We start from the raw sequence: 24,705 nt of genomic DNA on the forward strand, positions 1-24,705 counted from the left end.
ATTCTGATGGCAAAAGAGCCAAACGGGACAGGCCAAAAAAAAAAAAAAAAAAAAACTTGCCCCCCCAACTCACTCCCCCCTCACACTTTCTGAGGGTCCTGAAGCAGAGGCTACTGGTGGCGTTCTACAGAATAACCATTGAGAGTGTACTCACATACTGCATCATAGCCTTGCAGGAAGTTCAGCTAGCCAAAAAAAACAAAACAATTAGCTGCCCCCTGCCCCACCTGGAGGAGATCGCCACCTCTTGCTGCCTTAGATGGGTCAAAGTCACCCTTTCAGTTTATTGAATCACAAAGATTAAAGACAACACTGGATATCGTGTTAGGTGGGGTGTATGGTCCAGCACTGCTGGTGCGTTCATTGTGTGCTCCAGTCCAGGGATGGCCATTCTGCTTTAGTACAAGTGAAGAGAACTGAAGTGAAACCAAGTGTTAAAAACAACGACTGCAGCCGCTGTCTGTGCTTTTCATGCTGTCATTTCTGATCTCTCACGTTTCTTGCTTCTCTGTCTCTCCTCTTTTTGACAAGCTCAAACATCTTGTTTTGTTTATTATTTCCTACTCTTCTTAGCAAAGACAGATCAATAGATCAGCTGTCAGGTTATCGTTTCACTTTACATAGTAGCTGAGAATTTAGTGATTCCGATTCCATTATTCGATTCCTTATCAATTCTCTTATTGATTCTCATTGTGTTCTAACTAGCTCCAGTCTGAGAGCTACCAGCATCACTAAGACATTACATTTGTGCAAATTAACTACATGTTTATACACGTTGGAGGGATTTCCTCTCTTTGTTGTGATCAGTGTTGGGTCATTATTCAAAAAAAGTAATCTATTACACATATTACACAGAACACTTTTATTAAAAGTAATACAGTACATTACTTAATTACTGTGTTTGGCCTGTTTGCATCCATTCTTTGCATTGCTGCAATCTAGGGGCTGCGGGAAGGATAATGTTTCTGGAATCTGGATGGTGCCAGCTGAAGCTGCAGAGGCTTCAAAATCCTGAAATCACTTCATGAAGTAATGGTAGTGACGCCCATCTTTTTTATGCTGTGTTTTTAAAGAGGGGTGCATATCCAAGTGTGTGCATGATGGATCAGGGAGTACAGAAAAGCATCACGTGTATATACTCACCAGTCTACTGCAAACCACTAAATCGCATCTGATTTGAACCAGAATTATACAAATAAGCATGTTATTTCCAAACTGGTAGCTTTGCAAAATGTAACATTTATTGTAACATCATCTGCTGTCCTTGTCCAATCCAAAAAATTAGACAAGCAATTGGTACATCAACAGCAGATTCAGAATATGTACTGTGTCCACCAAAAAACTGTTCAAACACCATGAAACAGTTTCATCCTATTAACAGCAAAGACCTGGAGGACATCTTAGGTCAACTGAACTCCTCCTCCTGCTGTTTAGATGTCCTGCCAACAAGTTCTTTCAAAAAGGTCTCAAAGACTTTAGAGTCAGACCTGTTACAGATCGTCAACTTTTCTTTAATGTCAGGTGTGTTTCCAGAACCACTAAAAACTGCTGTAATAAAACCTATACTGAAAAAGGACAATCTTGACAAGACACAAATGAACAACTACAGGCCGATCTCAAATCTCCCATTTTTAAGTAAGATCATTGAAAAAGCAGTTTCTCAACAGGTCAGTTACTTCTTAACACAGAATAACTGCTATGATGTCTTCCAGTCAGAACCACAGCACTGAAACTGCTCTGACCAAAGTGTTTAATGACATATGTCTGAATACAGACAGTGGAAAAATGTCAGTCTTAGTTTTACTGGATCTCAGTGCAGCATTTGATACAGTTGACCACAACATATTACTCAAACGACTGGAGAACTGGGCAGGTCTTTCAGGAACTGTACTAAACTGGTTCAAAGCATACTTAGAAAACAATAGGTAACTTCACATCTGAGCAGACAAGTATCACATGTGGAGTTCCCCAAGGTTCCATCTTGGGACCCCCTCTGTTTAACATCTACATGCTCCCACTGGCACAGATTATAAAGAACAACAAAATAAACTATCATAGCTATGCAGATGACACACAAATATATATCACAATGTCACCAGGAGACCGAGGCCCTGTACAGGCTCTTGGTAAATGCATTGAAGAAAATCAATGACTGGCTGTGCCACAATTTTCTCCAGCTAAACAAAAACAAACTGAGGTAATAGTCTTTGGCGCCAAAGAAAAAACGATTACAGGTCACCAGAGAACTTCAATCTATACATCTAAAAACCACAAACCAGGCGAGAAATTTGGGTGTAGTGATGGATGCAGACCTAAACTTAGAAAAACACATTAAGACAATAACAAAGTCAGCTTACTATCACCTCAAGAATATTTCAAGGATAAAAGATCTGATGTCTCAACAGGACCTGGAAAAACTAGTCCATGCATTCATCTTTAGTAGGCTTGATTACTGTAACAACATCTTTACAGGTCTACCTAAAAAATCAGTCAGACAACTACAGCTCATTCAGAACTCTGCTGCTCGAGTCCTCACTAAGACCAAAAAAGTGGACCACATCAGTCCAGCTCTGAGGTCTTTACACTGGCTGCCTGTCCGTCAGAGGATAGACTTTAAAGTTCTGATGCTGGCCTATAAAGCTCTGAATGGTTTAGGACCAAAATACATCAGTGACCTCCTGACCCAGTATGAACCTTCCAGATCCCTCAGGTCATCTGGATCCAGTCTTTTATCAGTTCCCAGAGTCAGAACCAGACACGGAGAAGCTGCATTCAGCTTTTATGCTACTTATATCTGGAACAAACTCCCAGAAAGCCTCAGATCAGCTGAAACACTAAGTTTATTTAAACCCAGGTTGAAGACTCACCTATTCTCAGCTGCATTTGAATAAAGCACCAAATCCACACTTTTAAGCTTAAATTTCAAAACTTACATTTAACTACTGATTTTATCTATTGTTCTGATTTTATCTGTTTTGATTTTATATACTGTTTTGTTTGTTTGTTAATTAGTTTGTTTGTTTGCTTGTTTTAATCAATTTTAAATCATGCTTTTTATTTGTTTTTATTTCTAATGTCTCTGTAAAGCACTTTGAATCACCTTGTTGTTGAATTGTGCTATACAAATAAACTTGCCTTGCCTTGTCTTCTTTCTGTTCCCCTGGCCAGAAATTCCTTTTGTGTTACTCTCTTCTGGAGAAGTAACACAAAAGGAAATGTCATAATAAACAACCTGAGCTGTTGCAAATACCATGTGATCTGTCAAAGAGGCTTTTCTTTTTTTCTTCTGATGCCTGACACAATCAACAGGTTCCAGTCTGTTTGACTGTTTTTCCTCTGGTGCATTTTGAGAGGAAGCATCTTCATCCACACAAGTTTAACATTACACAAATCTGCTTGTCCTTATGTACTGTGAACCCATTAATAGTATTTATCTGCATCAAGTAGAGGAAAATCAATTAGTTGAATGCCTTCATATAGAAAAACATTACCGGTTTCCTTCCTCTGAGTGAAAACTACACTTATGCAATACGTTTCTGAAAAGATTTTTTCTTGTTAGAGACACCAAACAGAATGAAATTCATAAATAAATAAAGATGGTTTACAGATGGCTCCTTCTAGTGGCAGCCTGCTGTAGCAGTTCTCTGTCTTTGTAACGTTCTTTAGTGTCTTTGATGTTTCTGTTGCTTTTTTTTCCTTTTCTTTTTCATCTCCATCACCCAGACTGGCCTGCACATTACATCCACGTAAATGAGAAGAGAGCTAGACAGGCTCAGAGAGGGGAAAGCAGCAGGACCCGATGACGGCCTGTGCTAGCCAGCTGTGTGGAGCACTCCTACGCCTATACAACCTGAGCCTGCACCTCCAGAGAGAGAACACATGCCTGGTCCCAGTGCTAAGATTTGCGCAACATCTCTAAAATTAGAAATATCCTGTCTCAGAGTGACGCTGAAAAACTAGTTCATGCATTTATTACTTCCAGGCTGGACGACTGTAATTCATTATTATCAGGATGTCCAAAAAACTCACTGAAAAGCCTTCAGCTAATCCAAAATGCTGCAGCAAGAGTCCTGACAGGGACTAAAAAGAGAGAGCATATTTCTCCTGTTTTGGCTTCCCTTCATTGGCTTCCTGTTAAATCCAGAATTGAATTCAAAATCCTGCTCCTCACATACAAGGTCTTAAATAATCAGGCCCCATCTTATCTTAATGACCTTGTAGTACCATATCACCCTATTAGAGCGCTCCGCTCTCGCTCTGCAGGCCTACTTGTTGTTCCTAGAGTATTTAAAAGTAGAATGGGAGGGAGAGCCTTCAGTTTTCAGGCCCCTCTTCTGTGGAACCAGCTTCCAGTTTGGATTCAGGAGACAGACACTATCTCTACTTTTAAGATTAGGCTTAAAACTTTCCTTTTTTCTAAAGCATATAGTTAGGGCTGGACCAGGTGACCCTGAATCCTCCCTTTGTTATGCTGCAATAGATGTAGGCTGCCGGGGGATTCCCATGATGCATTGAGTTTTTCCTTTCCAGTCACCTTTCTCACTCACTATGTATTAATAGACCTCTCTGCATTGAATCATATCTGTTATTAACCTCTGTCTCTCTTCCACAGCATGTCTTTATCCTGTCTTCCTTCTCTCACCCCAACCGGTCGCAGCAGATGGCCGCCCCTCCCTGAGCCTGGTTCTGCCGGAGGTTTCTTCCTGTTAAAAGGGAGTTTTTCCTTCCCACTGTCGCCAAAGTGCTTGCTCATAGGGGGTCATATGATTGTTGGGTTTTTCTCTGTATCTATGAAGCGCCTTGAGGCGACTTTTGTTGTGATTTGGCGCTATATAAATAAAATTGAATTGAATTGAATTGAATTAAGAAGAATGAGAAGTGGGCTACTGGAACAAGATGGAGATGCATAAGTGGGCAAGAGATGAAAACAGGGCGTTGTTGGAATGCTACTCACAAGTAACCCCAGGGGAAGGGGTTACATGAATAGGATGTGGGACCTATGGAGTCTTTGATACCTCCATCCAGACATTCAGAAGAAGGAACTGCTCTCACAGCTAGAGACTGACGAGTTGCAACACAAATGCTACAGCAAGGGGGAGCCAGGACGACAGGTTAGGGGGAGATATCATCACCCCCACCTGAGATTGGGTACCAAGCCCCAAGTGCGATGGAAGAAGGGTCGTTGAGTATGAGAAAAACTGACCTGAAAAACAGAATCATGATGAAGCTTGAAACCTGCACCCTCCATTACCAAGATTACATGAAGTACCCTCTGAAGATCTAGTAGAGGATGTGAATGAAACACTACAGACAATACCTACTGCGACCATTACTGAGACTAATCAGCTGATCTACCCTACGGCAGCCGTGGTCAGTGAGATGCTTGGCTACAAGATGAACAAACAGCCACGAAGAGGAGTATCCTCCATGGAGAAGGAGACTAGAGGCTAAGATCAAGGCAGCAGGAAGGAGTCTAGACAACCATCGGAGCTGCAGAAAGGTGCAACAAAGACGGTGCCTAAGAAGTACAGGAACCTGTCCATACCTGAAGCCTTGGAAACTGTCAAACAAAAACTCACAGCTTTGGCCACCTCCAAGGGCAACTGGCAGCACAAATGAACCAGCTGCTACTTGACGAGAGACACCCAGAATGGCTAACTGAAGGCCGGACAGTCCTGATCCTCAAGGACCCGTAGAAGGGACCCGTCCCCTCCAATTACCTACTACCGACCAATAACCTGCCTCAGCACCACTTGGAAGCTCCTGTCAGGCATCATAGCAGCTAAGATGAACAGGCACATGAGTCAATACATGAGTGGGGCACAGAAAGGGATTGGTAGGAATACCAGAGAAGTAAAACACCAGCCATATATATATATATATATATATATTTGTGTTGTACCTCGTCAATCTCTAGCTGTGAGAGCAGTCCCTTCTTTCGAATGTTGGAACACTGAGCTACTAGTTGTTTCGCCGTCATTGTGGATGTTGGGTATCGAAGAATCCATAGGTCCCTCATCCTATTCATGTAGCCCCTTCCGCCGGGGTTACTTGCGTAGTAGCATTCCAACAACGCCCAGTTTTCGTCTCTTGCCCACCGATGCCTTCTTGTTCCAGTAGCCCACTTTTCGTCAGGGTGCCCTGGTTCCTCAACACCTGACGCGGACCTTGTTGATCCGGGCGACATCCGAGCCGGCATGCCTTCATATTTATCTGTCTCGCTCATGTCTTAGGACCCTTACTGGATACAGACGCCCCAGGCAGGAATCGAACTTGCGATCCTCTGTTCCAAAGGCGTGTAGTCTAACCACTACGCTATCCAGCTGCTATCAAGCTTGAAACCTGGATCCCCCGTAGCCGGTTACTAAGAGTACGTGAAGTACCCTCAAAAGGTCTGCTAGATGATGTTAATGCAGCACTACGGGCAATACCTACAACCACGATTACCGACACTAACAAGCTGATCTACAATACGGCAGCAGTGATCAGTGAGATGCTTGGCTACAAGATGAACAGCGACAAGGGGCAGTACCCTCCATGGAGAAGGAGGCTAGAGGGCAAGATCAAAGTAGCACGGAGGGAGGTTAGCCAACTAACGGAGTTGCAGAAAGGTGCGACAAATAAGGTGCCTAAGAAATACAGCAAGCTGTCCATACCTGAGGCCTTGGAAACTGCCAAGCAAAGACTCACAGCCTTGGCCAGCCGCTTGAGGAGGTACACCAGAGAGATAGAAGGCAGGAGAATAAACCAGCTGTTCTCCACAGAACCAGCAAAGGTGTACTCTCAGTGGCAAGGGAACAATAAGAGAACAGCAGCACCAAGGCTGGAGACGGAGCAATACTGGAAGAGCATATGGGAGAAGGATGCAACCCATAACGGCAATGCTCAGTGGCTAGAGGATCTGAGGGCAGACCACAGCGACCTCCCTGAACAGGGTCCAGTAACCATCACAGTGGCAGATATCCAAGAAAGGGTCTCCAGTATGAAGAGTTGGACAGCACCAGGGCCCGACATGGTTCACGCCTACTGGCTGAAGAAGCTGACTGCACTCCACGAGCGTCTGGCAGCACAAATGAACCAGCTGCTAGTTAACGAGAGACACCCGGAATGGCTAACTGAAGGCCGGACGGTCCTGATCCCCAAGGACCCCAAGAAGGGACCGGTCCCCTCCAACTACCGACCAATAACCTGCCTCAGTACTACATGGAAGCTCCTGTCAGGCATCATATCGGCTAAGATGAACAGGCACATGGGTCAATACATGAGCGGGACACAGAAAGGAATTGGCAAGAATACCAGAGGCGCAAAACACCAGCTACTGGTAGACAGAACAATCAGCCGAGACTGCAAGACCAGACTGACCAACCTGTGCACTGCCTGGATTGATTACAAGAAGGCCTATGACTCAATGCCCCACAGCTGGATACTGGAATGCCTAGAATTGTACAAGATCAATGGGACCCTAAGAGCCTTCATCAGGAACTCAATGGGGATGTGGCGTACAACACTAGAGGCCAACTCCAAGCCCATAGCACAAGTCACCATCAAGTGCGGGATCTACCAAGGAGATGCTCTGTCCCCACTGCTGTTCTGCATAGGCCTGAACCCCCTCAGTGAGATCATTAACAAGACTGGCTACGGATACCGACTACGGAACGGAGCAGTTGTCAGCCACCTCCTGTACATGGATGACATCAAGCTGTATGCCAAGAGTGAATGAGACATCGATTCACTGATCCACACTACCAGGCTATACAGCAATGACATTGGAATGTCGTTCGGACTGGAGAAGTGTAGCCGGATGGTAACAAAGAGAGGGAAGGTAGTCAGAACTGAGGGGATTGAACTACCAGAAGGCAACATTGCAGACATAGAGGACAGTTACAAGTACTTGGGGATCCCACAGGCAAATGGGAACCATGAAGAGGCCGCTAGAAAAGCTGCAACCACCAAGTACCTGCAGAGGGTCAGGCAAGTCCTGAGGAGTCAGCCGAATGGTAAGAACAAGATCCGGGCCATCAATACGTACGCCCTGCCCGTGATCAGGTACCCTGCTGGGGTAATAGGCTGGCCAAAGGAGAAGATAGAAGCCACTGACATAAAGACAAGAAAGCTCCTTACCATGCATGGAGGGTTTCACCCCAAGTCCAGCACCCTGAGGCTGTACGCTAAGCGGAAGGAAGGGGGCCGGGGACTGGTGAGTGTCAGCACCACAGTCCAGGATGAGACAACGAACATCCAAGAATACATTGGGAAGATGGCCCCAACTGACCGAGTGCTCAGTGAATACCTCAGGCAGCAGAAACCCAAGAAAGAGGAGGGAGACGAGGAACCATCATGGAAGGACAGGCCCCTGCACGGTATGTACCACCGGCAGATAGAGGAGGTGGCTGATATCCAGAAATCCTACCAGTGGCTGGACAAAGCTGGACTGAAAGACAGCATGGAGGCACTAATCATGGCAGCACAAGAACAAGCTCTGAGCACAAGATCCATAGAGGCTGGGGTCTATCACACCAGGCAAGACCCCAGGTGCAGGCTGTGTAAAGATGCCCCAGAGACAATCCAGCACATAACAGCAGGGTGCAAGATGCTAGCAGGCAAGGCATACATGGAACGCCATAACCAAGTGGCCGGCATAGTGTACAGGAACATCTGTGCCGAGTATAACCTGGAAGTCCCGAGGTCAAAATGGGAGATGCCCCCAAGGGTGGTGGAGAATGACCGAGCTAAGATCCTGTGGGACTTCCAGATACAGACGGACAAAATGGTGGTGGCTAACCAACCGGACATAGTGGTGGTAGACAAACAGAAGAAGACGGCAGTAGTGATCGATGTAGCGGTTCCGAATGACAGCAATATCAGGAAGAAGGAACACGAGAAGCTGGAGAAATACCAAGGGCTCAGAGAAGAGCTCGAGAGGATGTGGAGGGTGAAGGTAACGGTGGTCCCCGTGGTAATCGGAGCACTAGGTGTGGTGACTCCCAAGCTAGGCGAGTGGCTCCAGCAGATCCCGGGAATAACATCGGAGATCTCTGTCCAGAAGAGCGCAGTCCTGGGAACAGCTAAGATACTGCGCAGGACCCTCAAGCTCCCAGGCCTCTGGTAGAGGACCCGAGCTTGAAGGATAAACCGCCCACAGGGGCGTGCTGGGTGTTTTTTTAAACCTGATGCTAGAGTCCCACACCCCAGGACAAATCCCTATCCATACTGTATACACACACATTTTATAGCAGAAAATCACAGACTCCTTTTAAACATTTTGTGTGTGTGTGTGTGTGTGTGTGTGTGTGTGTGTGTGTCTGTGTGTGTGTGTGTGTGTGCGTGTGTGCGTGTGTGTGTGTGTGTGTGTCTGTGTGTGCGTGTGTGTGTGTGTGTGTGTGTCTGTGTGTGTGTGTGTGTGTGTGTGTGTGTGCGTGCGTGTGTGTGTGTGTGTAGGCTAGCAGCTGAAGCAGAGTTCGGGGCTTGCAGACAGTCCTGCGTGTATCGAGCTATGTAAGCTCAGCCTGCACTGTCAGCGACTGCAGCAGTAATAACTGCACTTAACATTCAAGCTGCGCTGCACTGCTCAGGCTTGCATTTGAACTTCAGTGCACAGTCGGCTTGTAATTGGAAAAGCTGATGAGAGAGCCGTTGGACATTAGCCAGGAAGCACGGTAGAGTGTACTGTGAGTCAGATACTAAGGAAAGGTTAAGATCAAACAGGAAGCTGCAGGAGCTGCATCTGAGACGTGAGAGCATCAAAGAGTGAAGTATGTATCATCTCCTTCTCTCCCAGATGATTCCCAGGTTTAATAAACCCGCAAAATTGTCACCTTTTAACTTTCTGACTGAGTTCTGACAGGGATAATCATCTATGATGTTGTTATATACTGTATCTCAGTGAACATCAAGCAGATTAGTCTTAAAGCTACACCAGTCTGTAATTCAAAGACAGATAAAATGACTGTGTAAACTATAAATAAATAATAATAAATGCAATTTCATTTATATAGCACCTTTCTACACAGAATCACAAAGTTCTGCACATAAGATAACAAATAACTATTTATATTTACTATGTTATTCACAGGGTGAGCTTGTTTGTCTTTTTTTTTACCAACCTCAGTTCCAGCATCAGTGGTCAGTACACTACAGAGTTACAGTGTCAATCTAGCTGAGCATGCAGCAGCCAAAGAGGTACGCTAACATAACGCTATAAGCTGATAAGAGTTCATCACACTGATGGTTGTGATGCGGGTAGAGAGGAACTGCAGCAACTGCTATATTTGAGTCTGTTGACTCCACAGGGATTTCTCACTTCAGCTTCTTTATTACGCTTTAGCTTTTGCTTATTTCAGACATCCCAGCAGATGTGGCTGAAACAGTCAAAAGTAGCAACGATAAGATAAAAAAATCGGCACCATAAACATCAAAGTCGGGTCCACACACAACACTGAGCGTTTGTCCTTGGTGTGAGTGTTATAACATTTCTAACCTTCATGATGTTCAATGTTTTGTTTGCTTTCTTTCTTCTAATTAATAACACCATTTAAATTTGTAAATAAATAAAATACCCACGCTGAGAAAAGGTGGCCCGATGGTCATTCATTCTATGATGAGATGTAATAAACATGAAAGAATCTTCAGTCTGGAGTGATGGAAAACAATGACTCAAATGCTGCATTTTATGATTTGGGGAACCGCTTCTTTCACATTTTGTGTTATAATTTGCACTAAAGATGAAGCTGTAGACGGTGCATGCTACATGGAAGCTGAAAACACCAAAAACTTGTTACATCTCGTTCTGTGAATACTACGAATACTGAATCAGACTGATCAGTGTGCGTTAGTGGGCAGATCTCATTAGTGTATATTCTAATAATCCTTGATTATCTTGAAAGTCCCATAAGCTAGAGTGACTTTCTAAAGGCTCTTATTCTGCTCCAGCCACAGAGAAACAAACGGCACTGATGCATTTCATCCTGCACTGCATGACTCCAGCGTACAGCTACAGCAGCACAGCAGCAGCCAGCCGTCGACAGTGTGACAGCACAATCAGTGTCAGTGAGGCTTGATGCGGCCAGGTCAGGTGTGCACTCACCAGCAGCGTGGGCAGCCCGGCCACCGCGGCGTACAGCAGCACGGGTGGGACGGCGCTGCTGTCCTCCGGCCCCAGGTACGGTTTGGTGTACGTGGTGTCGTAGCAGAAGAAGCCCTGCACGTGCACGGTGAAGGTGTCGGTGTATTCGAAGTAGTAGGCCAACATGACGGTCCCGGCCATGATCACCAGCTGGAAATACAGCATGATGCACACGGAGAGCGTGAGACATTTAATTAGAACACAGTCTCTCTCTCTCTTCTATTCAGCCCCCTCCTCCTCCGCAGCGGCGTCCACTTCCGCTGAGCGGCTCATGACGGCTCGGCTGTGCGCCAGAAGCCTCCGTGACTGCGTTCAGCACGTCCTCCACCCTCCGCTGCTGCCGCTGCACACTGACTGAGACAGAAGGGGAGGTGTGGGGGCGAGCGACGTGTGTGAGGGTGTGTCTGCGCGTAAGAGCTGAGAAGGCTTGGCTAAAAGCTTGACGTGATCCACGTGTGTGTGTGTGGGTGTGCGTATGTGTGTGCGTGTGTGTGTGGGTGTGTGTGTGTGTAAACCATATGTGTGCGTAAACCCGGACGTGTGTTTAGCAGCAGAGAAAGGATCAGCTGGAGAGAACGGAGAGACGGGATTATGCGCAGGGAGGGGCCATGGACGTCATATGAGTGCTCAGGGAAATGAGGAGATGAATAGAAGTGAATGAGAAGAAGGTGCATGATGCAGAGTCTCCATCTGGAGGGATGCAGATGCTCTCTGTGGCACATATGGCAGGTCACTTCCTGTTGGCGCTGCTGAAAGAAAGATTCAGAACTTTAGTGAAAGAGTGCAAATCACTGGCTTTATGAGTCACAGGAGGCGCCTTCTTCACAGGAGTCTGCTGTAGCAACATGTAACAGCACAGGTGTGTCAGTGTTTTATCTGTTTATAATTATATGATGAATAAAAAATGACATATAACACATGAATGCATTTTTGTTTTACAGAACTGTTCAGCTAAACTTTAAAATTCAACAGCTAACAAAAGGAGAAAACGGAGACTTATCAGCAACACCGTTCAGTAAGGGGGGAGTCGTGTAATTGTTATGATTATGTAGTGGCTTTAAAAAATAACTGTAATCAGCCAAGATTGTTATTTTTCTCAGACGCTCCTGGACAAAAGAGCTCATCTCCACTTTGAACGAGCCAAACTAAATATCTGTCATCTTTAAAAACCTGATGCAGAGCAGGAGAAAAACACCATCATGATGGAGGCAACAAACACTCGTGGATCATATAAGACTCACCATCGAGTGTTATATGTGATTTATAAAGTGTTAAAGCACTCTTGTCTGTGTGTGCTTTTGCTAATAGTAACTTTATTCTTTATTGTTAATCAAGGATATAATCAAATGTAATTTGAGTAGTAAAAATGTTTGGATTTTGAGGTGTGGACATGATCGATCACTGACCTTTATATTCATCTCTGGGAGTAAGAAGATCAGAACTGTGCAACCAACCTGTCAGTAGTTTTAAATGTTGTAATGGTTAAACACGATTATGATTCACATGTGGTTTTGCTGACAGTTTACTATACTTAGTGCCAATCAGAATATACTCAGGTAGATATAATTGTGTTTAAGTTGAGCAATGCAAAAATGTAATAACGATTCTAAAGACAGGCCTAACTGAAACTTGAGAGTTGTGATGCTGCGAGGCGATGCACAGGACACTCTGACCTCTGACTTTAGTAAAACGACGACTGCATTGAGTAAACTGTGATTAACTAACACAGAGTTTTAAAGAAAACGTATTGCTTTAACTGCTTTAAAAGGGATTGTGCTAAGATGAGTGCTCTTGTGAGAATTTGCTAAAGACAAATCCAACTGAAGTAAAATAGCATAAAATTAAAAGCTGAACTTAAATACCTTAAATTAGCTGAACGTTCGGTGATGGAGAGGATAATGTGGTCTGGGTAGATATCAGCGTCTTTTAAGATCAGAGCATAAACTGGGAATTTCTGGAGACGTTCTGTGTCGTTCGCTTCGTCTTCTGGGAACGAGCAGTTCACAAGACGTCCACCATTGGAAATTCCAGCAGAGACATGAAGAAGGATCAAACTCCGCCCAAGTTTTGGAGTTCTTGGCTTTTTCTGCTCATTTTGCTGAGTTGAATGATTCATTGGGAAGGACCAAAGTACTACATTGTGCTCTACAAGGGCCTGATATCCACTTACGAGGACGTTATGCTGCCACTGCTCTATCAAAATTTACAGCAAATGTCCTCATATGTGGATCTCATTTTTCTCAGAAACAAAAATCTGGTAATGTTTTGTTTTTACATTCATCAGGCCCCAGTCAGCCCAAGTAGTGAAGAGAAATTAGAAAAGCATGCCATGAAAGAGTTCAGGTCTCAGGAGGTTCAGGAGGTTCAAGTCTCAGGAACACTACAACACTAAAGAGAACTAATATGATCCTCTATAACTAGACACAAATCCTAAAACAGGAAATTATACAGTGTTTAGAAAAAACTAATAAGCACAAGGAAACAAAACTTAATGAGACACTAAACTGCATAATTTTCAATAAAAAACTGGAAAAAATGGGGCGTCCTAAAACGTTTGGCAGTGTACATAAAATCAAACTGTAGCCATGCAGTCTGTATCTGCTGTGCTGTCTGTCTGTGTTTTGAGTGTTGTGTCTCTTAATGTGCATATTGATTGTATTGATTGTCAATGTTTTTCTTCTGCATGTGTTGTTTTTTATGTGTGGCCTCATAATAATGTAATAATAATAATACGCAGGTTTTTACCTTTATTGTTTCACAAAAGTTTAAAAAGGGAATGTCCACAGTTTGGATACACAATATTTGAAAACAATTTATCAGGAGCAAAGCAAAAGCCAAATGAAAAAATAGAAAACTTATTTCTGTGTAATATACTGGGAATCACTATGGAAAGTACCTGATTCAATGGTTTATAAGGAAGTGAATCACTGGCAGGATTTGTGGAGTGTTTTGATGATGAGCCACGACTACAGATGTGTCCAGCTGTTATATCCCGTGGCTACTTTGATGAGTGAAAAGTCTGAATACATTTTGGTCTATAAATTGATTCCTTGACTTCTTTTTAAACTCCAATTGCTAATCTGCACTATGCTAATCTAGTGTAAAGATTATGTTCAGTCAGGAATCCATCAGCATCCTTGAGCTGTAATGCAGGCTTTCTCATGTCCTGTCCTTCGCCTACACCTTGCCTTATCACAGGCTCTGTATCTGCCTTATCTTAGACTCTGCTCTCTCCTGCGCTGAAGTGGCCCCTGAGCTGTACTGCAGGCTCAGGCTCTGCTTTGCTTTATGCCTTTGCTATCCAGAGCCCTCCCTAAGTTTTCTAACTCATCATGATGCATGTTTATTCATGTTATGTCTGACCGTGTGCCTCTGCGATGCTGCTGCTAACATACATCTGTTCTTTAACAGGAAGGAACTTCCTACAACAGCAAGACTGCTGTTTCTTTTCTTCTGCTGTAATTTCTATCACTGCTTGGATTTCATTCTGCTGTGAGGGGCCATCAGAGTCCAGTTGGCAAAAAGCATAATTGAATTTTGTATATCAGCAAATCATGTTCACTTTCTTCACTCATCTGTCTGCTTTCCCACGTGTTTGGCTGTCAGACTATTCTTTTACATCACTTCCACTTTCCAATGCTGTAAAATTCAATGATGACATCATTGTCAACCTTCCTTTCAACACTTCACATCAGAGAGAGCAGCTAAACAAGACCACACAGTGAAAGGCCAATACGTTCGATTGTTGCTGTTTTACACCCAGTTATGGACAATGAGTAGTGATGACATCCTTTGTGGAGTTCAGGAAGCAGAAGAGATATGGGCATAGTTCTTTCTGGGTCTATACTTTTTATTTGATGCTTTAATGGTCAGTAAGCTTTCCTAGTAAGTATAAGTATATAAATGTTAAGTATACTTCTAACATTTATAAGTACAGCAGTCCCTCGTTTATCGCGGGGGTTACATTCTAAAAATAGGTGAAATCCACGAAGTAGCCAACTTTATTTTTTACAATTATTATAGATGTTTTACGGCTGTGAAACCCCTCACTACACACTCTATACACTTTTCTCAGACAGGCATGAACATTTTCACACTTTTCTCTCTTGTTTAAACTCTCAAAGTTCAAACCTTTGTAGAAAAATAAGTCCAGTATTATAGAAACCAAAGATCAAACCCTGTTTTCAGGTCCAGAACATGGGAATAGAGCAGCTGCCAGAGAATTCAGCATTAATGAATCAATGGTACGGGAGTAGAGGAAGCAAGAAGAATGAGTTGAGTAAAGTTTGACTTATCTGACTGTTACAGGAGACACAAGATTAACTGACAACGGTCTACAGCCAATCAGGATGCAGAACACAATGCACTATAAGAAAAAAATCATGCAAAATTGCAGAGAAAACAAATCCGCGAAACAGTGAGGCTGCGAAAAGTGAACCGCGTTATAGCGAGGGACTGCTGTGTATACAAATGTTAGCAGTATTCACTTTCTTTATTCTGTACAGTTCTCTCTGTTCAGACAGCAGATGTTTCACGGCTTACGCACCTGTGTTAATTACTATCTGCCTTCAAAAGCAGAAACTTAAAAATAATATTATATATATATTATCCATTCGCTTCACTTCTGCTTATCCTTTTCAGGGGCGCTGGAGCCTATCCCAGCTGTCATAGGGCGAGAGGCGGGTACACCCTGGACAGGTCGCCAGTCTGTCGCAGGGCTAACACACAGGGACAGACAACCATTCGCACTCACATTCATTCGCACATTCACACCCAGTGACAATTTGGATTATCCAATTAACCTATCCCCACAAGCTGCACGTCTTTGGACGGTGGGAGGAAGCCGGAGTACCCGGAGGGAACCCACGCAGACACGGGGAGAACATGCAAACTCCACACAGAAAGACCCCGGCCTGATGGTGGAATTGAACTCAGGACCTTCTTGCTGTGCGGCAACAGTGCTAACCACCGCGCCACCGTGCTGCCTTATATTATATTATAATTAATATAATTATAATTATACTATAATTATATAATTGTAATTATTATTAGATTATAATTATAACTATAATAATTAAATAAGTCCATGACCAGTACAAGTAACTCACTATACTACTTCTTCCACAGCAAAAAAATAAAATAAAATAAAAAGAAATAGAAATGTCTGATCAAAGCTGCTAAATCTGTTCAAAGTTAATCACAGGGTTCTGTTTTACTGAAAGGAGTCCCAACACACCGATAAAAGCAAACGAGTAAGCTCTATACAAATTCACAAAGACTATCAGTTGCCGAATTGCTGAGATGTGTGATCTGATTCTGTTGCCACCAGAGGGTGACAGAACACTATTCTGTAACACCAAAGACCCACACCTGGCACAAAAGGAGCACTGTAGCTACAACAGTATCAACAAAAGCTGCAGATCATGAAAGTTGTTACTTCCAATCTGAGTGAAATGCAAAGATCATCTTTGGATTGTGTTAGAAAGGTACAAAGTCTCAGTACTGAATAGCCATAATAAAGCAACCAAGCCAGACATACTGATTCACAACTCTCCAGTAATTTGACTCAGGTATCGTTGAAAGAAAGAAAGAAAGAAAGAAAGAAAGAAAGAAAGAAAGAAAGAAAGAAAGAAAGAAAGAAAGAAAGAAAGATAGATAGATAGATAGATAGATAGATAGATAGATAGAAACATACATACATACATACATACACTGGTGAGATTGTGAACAACACGCACTCAAACTAGTTAGAGTAGTCTCATTGTTTTAATAGGACAACACTTAAAACAAAGTTTTCTGATGCAACTGAAAGTATCCATCAATCCCATCTACTCGTACCTCATGAAACACGTCTTACCTCCCCCGTCAGAGAGGTGAACCACTTCTTTCGCTCTTTTCTACTTGGTGGTTTTGAAGGCATGTTGACTTCTCTTCTTACCAGGGCAGCTAAAGAGAGACAAACGAGATCAGAGAAGAAATGATTCAAATTTTTTTCATTACAAAGCTTCAGAAACATTTCAACATATTGCATCTACAGTTCTAAAGCCTGGAGCAGCTGTACTCCATGGAGAAACCTGACCACTGTGAGAAAGTATCTGGGAACTAGATAAAAGCATTTCAGAGTGAAATTTGCAATATGATTGGTGAAAGCCCAAAACTTTGCCATCAAGACAACAAGAATGTTTCCAAAACTACAGCAATTAGTTTCAGTTCCATTAAATGCAGTAAAGTGAGATAAACCTGTGCTAACTTTTTTGAAATATTACTGTTTCAAAGGTTACAAGACCCACAGGCACACATGCAGACAGCTTCAGTGAAGCTCCACGTATGTGGAGCTGGTTCCAAAGGAAAAAAGGCTTAAAATGACAGGCAGACATTGTCTTTCTATGAGGGTCCTCGCAAAGACTAAGAACGCTCTCTCATCTGCTGACGTCGAGAAAGTAATTCATGCCTTCATTTCACCCAAGCTTGATTATTGCAATAGCCTTTCTTTTGGAATTGGACAGGCTCCGCATTCTTGACCTGTCTGAAATGTGACAGGCGCACATAAAAAGACCATTTATACCCCGTTCTAGCTTCTCTAAACTCTTTTGAGTCATTAAAATTAAACACCTGATTACCTTTCTGAAGTTTGCTGACTTTGCCTTTTTTATTTACGCTCCCCTGCTATGTGTTATTCTTTTTAGTTGCACAGGACTTTGGTCAACTCTTGTTGTTTTTAAATATACTTTAAAAAAAATTAGACTTGACTTCACCAGATTTGCAATAAATGAGAACACCCCTGCAATAAGAGGCGATCTTCACCCGGGCTGATGTCTGTAAAAGCCAGAGGAGACTGACTGTTCCGCAGGCACCAACAGCACACGTCCTTTTGGACACCATGCTGGAGTAGGATGTTGTTTCATCGTGTTTCAAGTCTGCCACTGATTCAAGCTGCCCAAAAATCCACCATTACATTTGGTAATGACTACCACCCTGAAGAAGTGCTTCGAGAGGCTGGCAAAGGACCACAGCATCCCTTTTGCTGCATCATGTATTCATCGCATTCAAGTTTGCTTACTGGCCAAACCTCTCCACAGAGGACACCATTTCCTGTGCTCTTCACCTCAGCTTGGCACATCTGGAAGAGTTACGTCCAAATGCTGATTGTTCACTTAAGCTCAGCAGCTGGTGAGCAAACTGACCTCCCGGGTATCAGCACCCCTCATGCAGGGACCTCCTCAGTGACAGAGCTCAGCATCTCTAAATGAAACATTTCATGTAACACATTCACTGTCCAGTTCATTAGGTATACCTGTGAACATCTCATTAGCACAAATTAATCAGCCAATCACAAGGCAGCAACTTATTTGTATTTTTGCATTTGGGCAGAGAGAATATTAACTGACTGATGTTAGAATTTATTTTTATTGTAAAGGCTATATACCTCATAATTGTTAGGTGATGGCTGTGTGCGGACAGGGATAGGACCCAAGGTGCAGACTCCGGAGACAGAACTTAAACCAAAACAGCTTTAATGCTGAACGCAAACATAACATAACTGGAACAAAACTCAAAATAAACTAACACCGGTGGATGGGCAAAACACACAGCAAAATAAACGGTAGATCGCGACACCGACATAGAGAAACACAGGGCTTAAGTACACAGAGGGAGCAATCAGGGAATGAATAACAGGAGGGAAACACAGCTGGGGCAAATCAGAACTGACGAGACAAAAGGAAGCGTAAACTGAACACACTGAGATAAGACAGAGACCTTCAAAGTAAAACAGGAAACACATAAAACAGACTCACATGCAGGCACTACAGAGGGAACAGAGACGTAGGACCAGGGCACACACAAACACTGACTGAACACGGGGATATAGAAACTAAGGATACACAGAGACGCGAACTAGACAAGGGGATGCAGGTGATAGGGGAGACAGAACAACTAAAGAAGACAGAGACATAAACCATAAGACAGAACTCAAAGAAACCAAAGACTAAAAAGTGTAAATAATATAATAAACTCAAATACCCTGGGTCAACGACCCAGGCATCCTAACAATAATTTGTGTGTCTGTGTTTTGTCCTGTGTTGTACACAGATGTGCACTGTAGTCTGGTTTTGGATTTAATTCAATTCAATGTTATTTATACAGCCCCAAATCACAACAACAGTCGCCTCAAGGTGCTTTATATTGTACAGTAGATCCTACAATGATATATACAGAGAAAAACCCAACAATCATATGACCCCCTATGAGCAGCACTTTGGCAACAGTGGGAAGGAAAAACTCCCTTTTAACAGGAAGAAACTTCCAGCAGAACCAGGCTCAGGGAGGGGCGGGGCCATCTGCTGCGATTGGTTGGGGTGAGAGAAGGAAGACAGGATAAAGACATGCTGTGGAAGAGAGACAGAGGTTAATAACAGATATGATTCAATGCAGAGAGGTCTGTTAACACATAGTGAGTGAGAAAGGTGACTGGAAAGGAAAAACTCAATGCATCATGGGAATCCCCCGGCAGCCTACGTCTATTGCAGCATAACTAAGGGAGGATTCAGGGTCACCTGGTCCAGCCCTAACTATATGCTTTAGCAAAAAGGAAAGTTTGAAGCCTAATCTTGAAAGTAGAGATAGTGTCTGTCTCCCATTCTACTTTTAAATACTCTAGGAACAACAAGTAGGCTTGCAGAGCGAGAGCGAAGTGCTCTAATAGGGTGATATGGTACTACAAGGTCATTAAGATAAGATGGGGCCTGATTATTTAGGACCTTGTATGTGAGGAGCAGGATTTTGAATTCTGGATTTAACAGGAAGCCAATGAAGGGAAGCCAATACAGGAGAAACCTGCTCTCTCTTTCTAGTCCCTGTCAGGACTCTTGCTGGATTAGCTGAAGGCTTTTCAGTGAGTTTTTTGGACATCCTGATAATAATGAATTACAGTCGTCCAGCCTGGAAGTAATAAATGCATGAACTAGTTTTTCAGAGGGGCAAATTTTGGAAGAGAGCCGGAGATTGATAACATGATTTAGACTGCTACACACAGATACTTCCAGACACAAACAGAGAGAAGTCTCTGAGGTCTGCCTGCTCTAGAGATGGCACCAAGTTACAAAACTTCAAGGCTGACTTAAAACTTTAATAGAAATGGGAGTGTTGCCTTCAAAAGGCTGATCTCTATATAAGGAGATGTCAACTGAGGTGCAGAGGAAGACACGTGAGCTCAGACCTAAGGCCACCCTTTCAATCAATCATGTTAACGTTCGGTTGCCTGGGTGCAGCAGTCTTTGTCTCTGAGCCACAGAGGTCCGAGGTGCCATGTAAAACTAATTTCTAACAGTTTGATAATAAATCTATGAATAAATTGATGATAAAATTGAGCATATGTGTCTTCTCTCATAAAAAACCAACAGTGGTAGTTCTCTGGGCAAAAATTCAAAATGTCAAAGCAGAAAGACTAGACTGCTTCAAGCTAACAGGAAGGACCATGAAGTCAAAGAACCACTTCATACGACCCAAGTGTACAAAAGAGCATCTATCAGGGCTCTAGAGTGCGACCAAAATTGCGTTGAAAATACGACCTAATTTCTCAGTGGTGCGACTAAAAAAAATCCTAGGTGGCACTGGTGTGACCAGCCGTTAGAGATAACAAAAAGTGTCCGCAACTCGGAAAGCCTCCATGTGGTCAACAACTGACACACATTATGCCCCTATCGTGATCTAAACCAATCAGAGACAGTCAGGGGTGGGACCTCTCTGATTGGCTGTGGTCCAGACATTCCTGTCGATGTCGATGTATGTTTGAAAGTGCAGGCGGATAGAAAGAGGTGAGCACGGGGGGGGGGGGGGTTTCAACAATCGATTTTCCGATTAAAATGGATTTTAGCTTGAATGATGTGATATTGATTCATTAAATCCTGAATCGATTTTTAAATATAAATGTATTTTGCCAGAAACGCCAGAAGCTCACAAAACGATTTCAACAGCCACCAAACAGCTAAAACAGTAAATGAGAGCAGGTACACGGATTCCAGACAAAGACGTGAACACACAGCGTGGACCTGACGCGTCAGTGAGATGTCAGCTTTCTCGTACACAGACACGCCGTCGGGGCTGAAGGTCAACGGCTCACACCAAAATGTACTTCAAGAACAGTTTCTCGAATCTGTTTTCTGCATTATTTGTTTGCTTATTGCGCACCAGTCTGCTGTTCAATACTGAAGAAACGTAAACTTTTTAAAATGATGACAATTTGCAAAACACTCAGCTGTGTCTGTAATCAAACCTCTGTAACTTTGCTTCACTTCAGCAGCATCAGGTAATGTTCATACGTTGATTCATGGTTTTCTTTGTTTTTGTTCTACTGCAGAATATTTTTAAGGTCATCTGCTATAAAAAGCCAGAACAGGAAAATCTGCTTCTTGTTTTTCTGTTTTATTCACAGTTACTTTGACACAAAGACCTCTGCTGTGATGCTCACACCTCTGATGAAGTCTCACAGTGTCAGTACTGATAAATGATCAGAATGATGATATTTCTGACTGTCTGAGTCAAAATTGAATTGAAGTGAATGGATTATAGAAATCAGCGATGATACCCAGCCCTAGTGGCTGACAGAAGAAGATGTAGCTGTGGGTAACGAGAAAAGGTGAAAAGAACGATTGATAACTTTTTTGTTAAGGCCTGATTCATGGCTCTGACACACAGCCATCAACCTCTCAGGTTATGTCTAACACTGGTTCGGAGACAGCATCACATAATGAGCCACATACGATCGACTCCGAGCCAGAGCCCACTGAAAGTAAAAGAAGGAAAGTGTATACATTTGGAAGAGAGCGGCTTGACCAGTTTCCCTGGCTAAGATACAGTAAAGCTGACAACATGATGCACTGCATTTACTGCTGTGGGTGTGGACAGACCGCGGCCGGCAATACTGCATTTGTGACTGGTGCTAATACGTTTTAAACTGAAACGCTGAAAAAGCACAGCGTATCCAGAAAACACATTACATGCTGTGATAAATGCACTGCCCAAGTGTCCCCTCTGCCCACGGCCTTTCAGCAGCAGGCAGCAGCAAACAGGTCGTCAGAGGAGCCGATGTGATGATTAAGTTTAACATTGCTTACAATATTACCAAAGAGTGCCAACGCACTTTAAGCACTTTTTCAGTAACTTATCTTTCTTGTAGAACTGTGCTCCAAATAAATAATAATAGACTGTATTTTTATGGCGCTTTTTGAGACCCTCAAAGCGCTTTTACAATGCCACTATTCATTCACTCTCACATTCACACACTGGTGGAGGCAGCTACAGTTGTAGCCACAGCTGCTCTGGGGCAGACTGACAGAAGCGAGGCTGCCATATTGCGCCATCGGCCCATCTGGCCATCACCAGTAGGCAGTAAGTGAAGTGTCTTGCCCAAGGACACAAAGACCAAGACAGACAGAGCTGGGGATCAAACCAGCAACCTTCCAGTTACAAGATGAGCTTCCCAACCCCCTGAGCCACGGTCGCGCCCCAATGAAGAACTTTGTGTTGACAAGATTGTTAGTTAATCATTTACAAATCAATATTGGCTGTATGGACAGCAAATTTCCACCCCAAAAAGTGCACATGTAAAACTGCGGTGTTAAGCGATGTGGTTGAAAAATTTGGGTGCACCTAACTTTTGTGCTGGTGCACCTAAGAAAAAAAGTTAGGCGCACCAATGGCACAAAGGTAGTCTAGAGCCCTGATCTATGAAAGCAAAACCTATCAAATGTTGAAGTAGACTGGCACACTGACCAACTGAGCATAAACATCACAGCCAACCTGAGTGTTGTTGCTGATCATGTCCATCCCTTCAGGTCCCTAACCCTAACGCATCTGAATTTAAATAAAAACCACACAATCCAATGCACCTGCATGCTGTATTTCAATTTCAATCACACATAAACATGAAATATATCTAAGTTACATATTTAAAAATCCATATTTAAAGGAAACGGGAAAAAAGGAAATATTGAATGGTTAATTGCTCAAATTATATTTTTTGTATCATGTGTGATGGAGATCAAGAATGGCCTGCATTTGTATAGCGCTTTACTAGTCCCTAAGTACCCCAAAGCCCTTTATACTACATTCAGTCATTCACCCATTCACACACACATTCACACACACATTCACACACACATTCACACACTGGTGATGGCAGCTACATTGTAGCCACAGCTGCCCTGGGGCGCACTGACAGAGGCGAGGCTGCGGACACTGGCGCCACCGGGCCCTCTGACCACCACCAGTAGAATGTAGTGATGGGATTTCCGGCTCTTTTTAGAGAACCGGCTCTTTCAGCTCGGCTCACTAAAAACAGCCGGCTCTTTCGGCTCCCAACCGGCTCTTCAGGTTGTTTTGTTGCTTTAATTAATTAATTATCAACAACAACATAAAATTATGCACAAAAGGAATTAGTAATGTAAAAAAACGTGGTTTTCTTTATGCATGTTTATACATAAATTTTTATGGGGGCCCCTAGAGACGAAACATGTACAAACTCCAAAACACATTTCTAGCATTAACTAAACTTCCAAAACAGAGCTACTAGATCACTTAAATTACACAATCGAATTCATATGTCTATTGTTTTTGTATTAATACACAAACACTCATATATATATATTAAAATAATTTAAAAAAAACCCTCATTTACCTGTTACTACCACACACCCAATCCAATTGTTGGTACTTCCTGGCTTGTGTAGCCACTAGGTAAAAGCTCAACACGGCCCCTAGCATCCTGGAGCACTTCCGTTGTGTTTTGGAGTTTGTACGTTTTGGAGTTTGTACTTGCTTTGTCTCTAGGGGCCACTGTAAATATACTCCACATAAAATGTAATAAATAAATTATAAAATACACAAACCAACTATTTACATTTCATACATTTTAACTTTTAACTACTTAAATTTTCAGCTTTTTCCTGTTAAACAAATTTAAAGTGAAACAACACAAAACACTGCAAACCACAACACAATCAAATATAAATTAAAATATGGAAAAAAAGCGACAAAAAGAAAAGAACGCCCAGATCTTTAATTAAGGCAAAGGTTGGCATTTAGAAATATTAATATCACACTCAACTGACTGCGTTTTATCTTCCCATTGCACTGATGGGTGGACAGTTCTCAGGTGCCTGTGCATGTTGTTTGTGGAGCCGGCTCTATATGATATCCTTTTCTTGTACACTCTGCCTTTGTTTTGTCAATAAGATTGAAATGGCTCCAGACTTTGCTTCTTTTCTTGGTGTCACTCATTTTCTTTACTGTACCTTTCCAATGTGACGGTGTTGTCTCTTGTTGATCCCGGCTCTCTTTCTTTCCCTCTCCCTCCTGCTCTTGTTGTGTGCTACTGCTGTTGCGAGTGTAACTACCGCCCCGCCCCCTCAGCTCAGCGCTGAGCAGAGGGGGGAGGGGCGCAAACGCAAGGCTCTGTTTGCCGTCTCTGCTCAGCGCAAACACAAGGGTGATTTGCAACGTGAAGCGAAAAAAAGTGAAAGAGAGGGCAGGAGAAAGAAAAAAAAACCTTGTTCACTTCAAAGATCCGGCTCTGAGAGCCATTT

At 43.1% G+C, this 24,705-nt stretch overlaps 1 protein-coding gene across 2 annotated transcripts in view; it reads right to left on the reverse strand.

The window, feature by feature from the left end:
- plppr5b (phospholipid phosphatase related 5b) overlaps nt 1-24,483 on the reverse strand; it is a 139,907-nt gene extending 115,424 nt beyond the window's left edge. Inside the window, exons 1-3 of one of the 2 annotated variants that reach the window (XM_085286154.1) lie at nt 24,415-24,483; nt 16,980-17,068; nt 11,084-11,272 (exon numbers count right to left, since the gene is read on the reverse strand). In XM_085286154.1, the coding sequence (XP_085142280.1) occupies nt 11,084-11,272; nt 16,980-17,042 (252 nt within the window). In that variant the 5' untranslated portion in view covers nt 17,043-17,068; nt 24,415-24,483. Of the gene's footprint in view, nt 1-11,083; nt 12,143-16,979; nt 17,069-24,414 lie in introns of those variants that run through there. The other variant, XM_085286153.1, reaches the window with a different exon arrangement.
- Nucleotides 24,484-24,705: the final 222 nt, after the last annotated feature.

This window comes from Mchenga conophoros, linkage group LG9, assembly GCF_057382185.1.
Source record: "Mchenga conophoros isolate Kocher_MC1m ecotype Shallow Benthic linkage group LG9, M_conophoros_male_GT1.1, whole genome shotgun sequence".
Classification (NCBI taxonomy): domain Eukaryota; kingdom Metazoa; phylum Chordata; class Actinopteri; order Cichliformes; family Cichlidae; genus Mchenga; species Mchenga conophoros.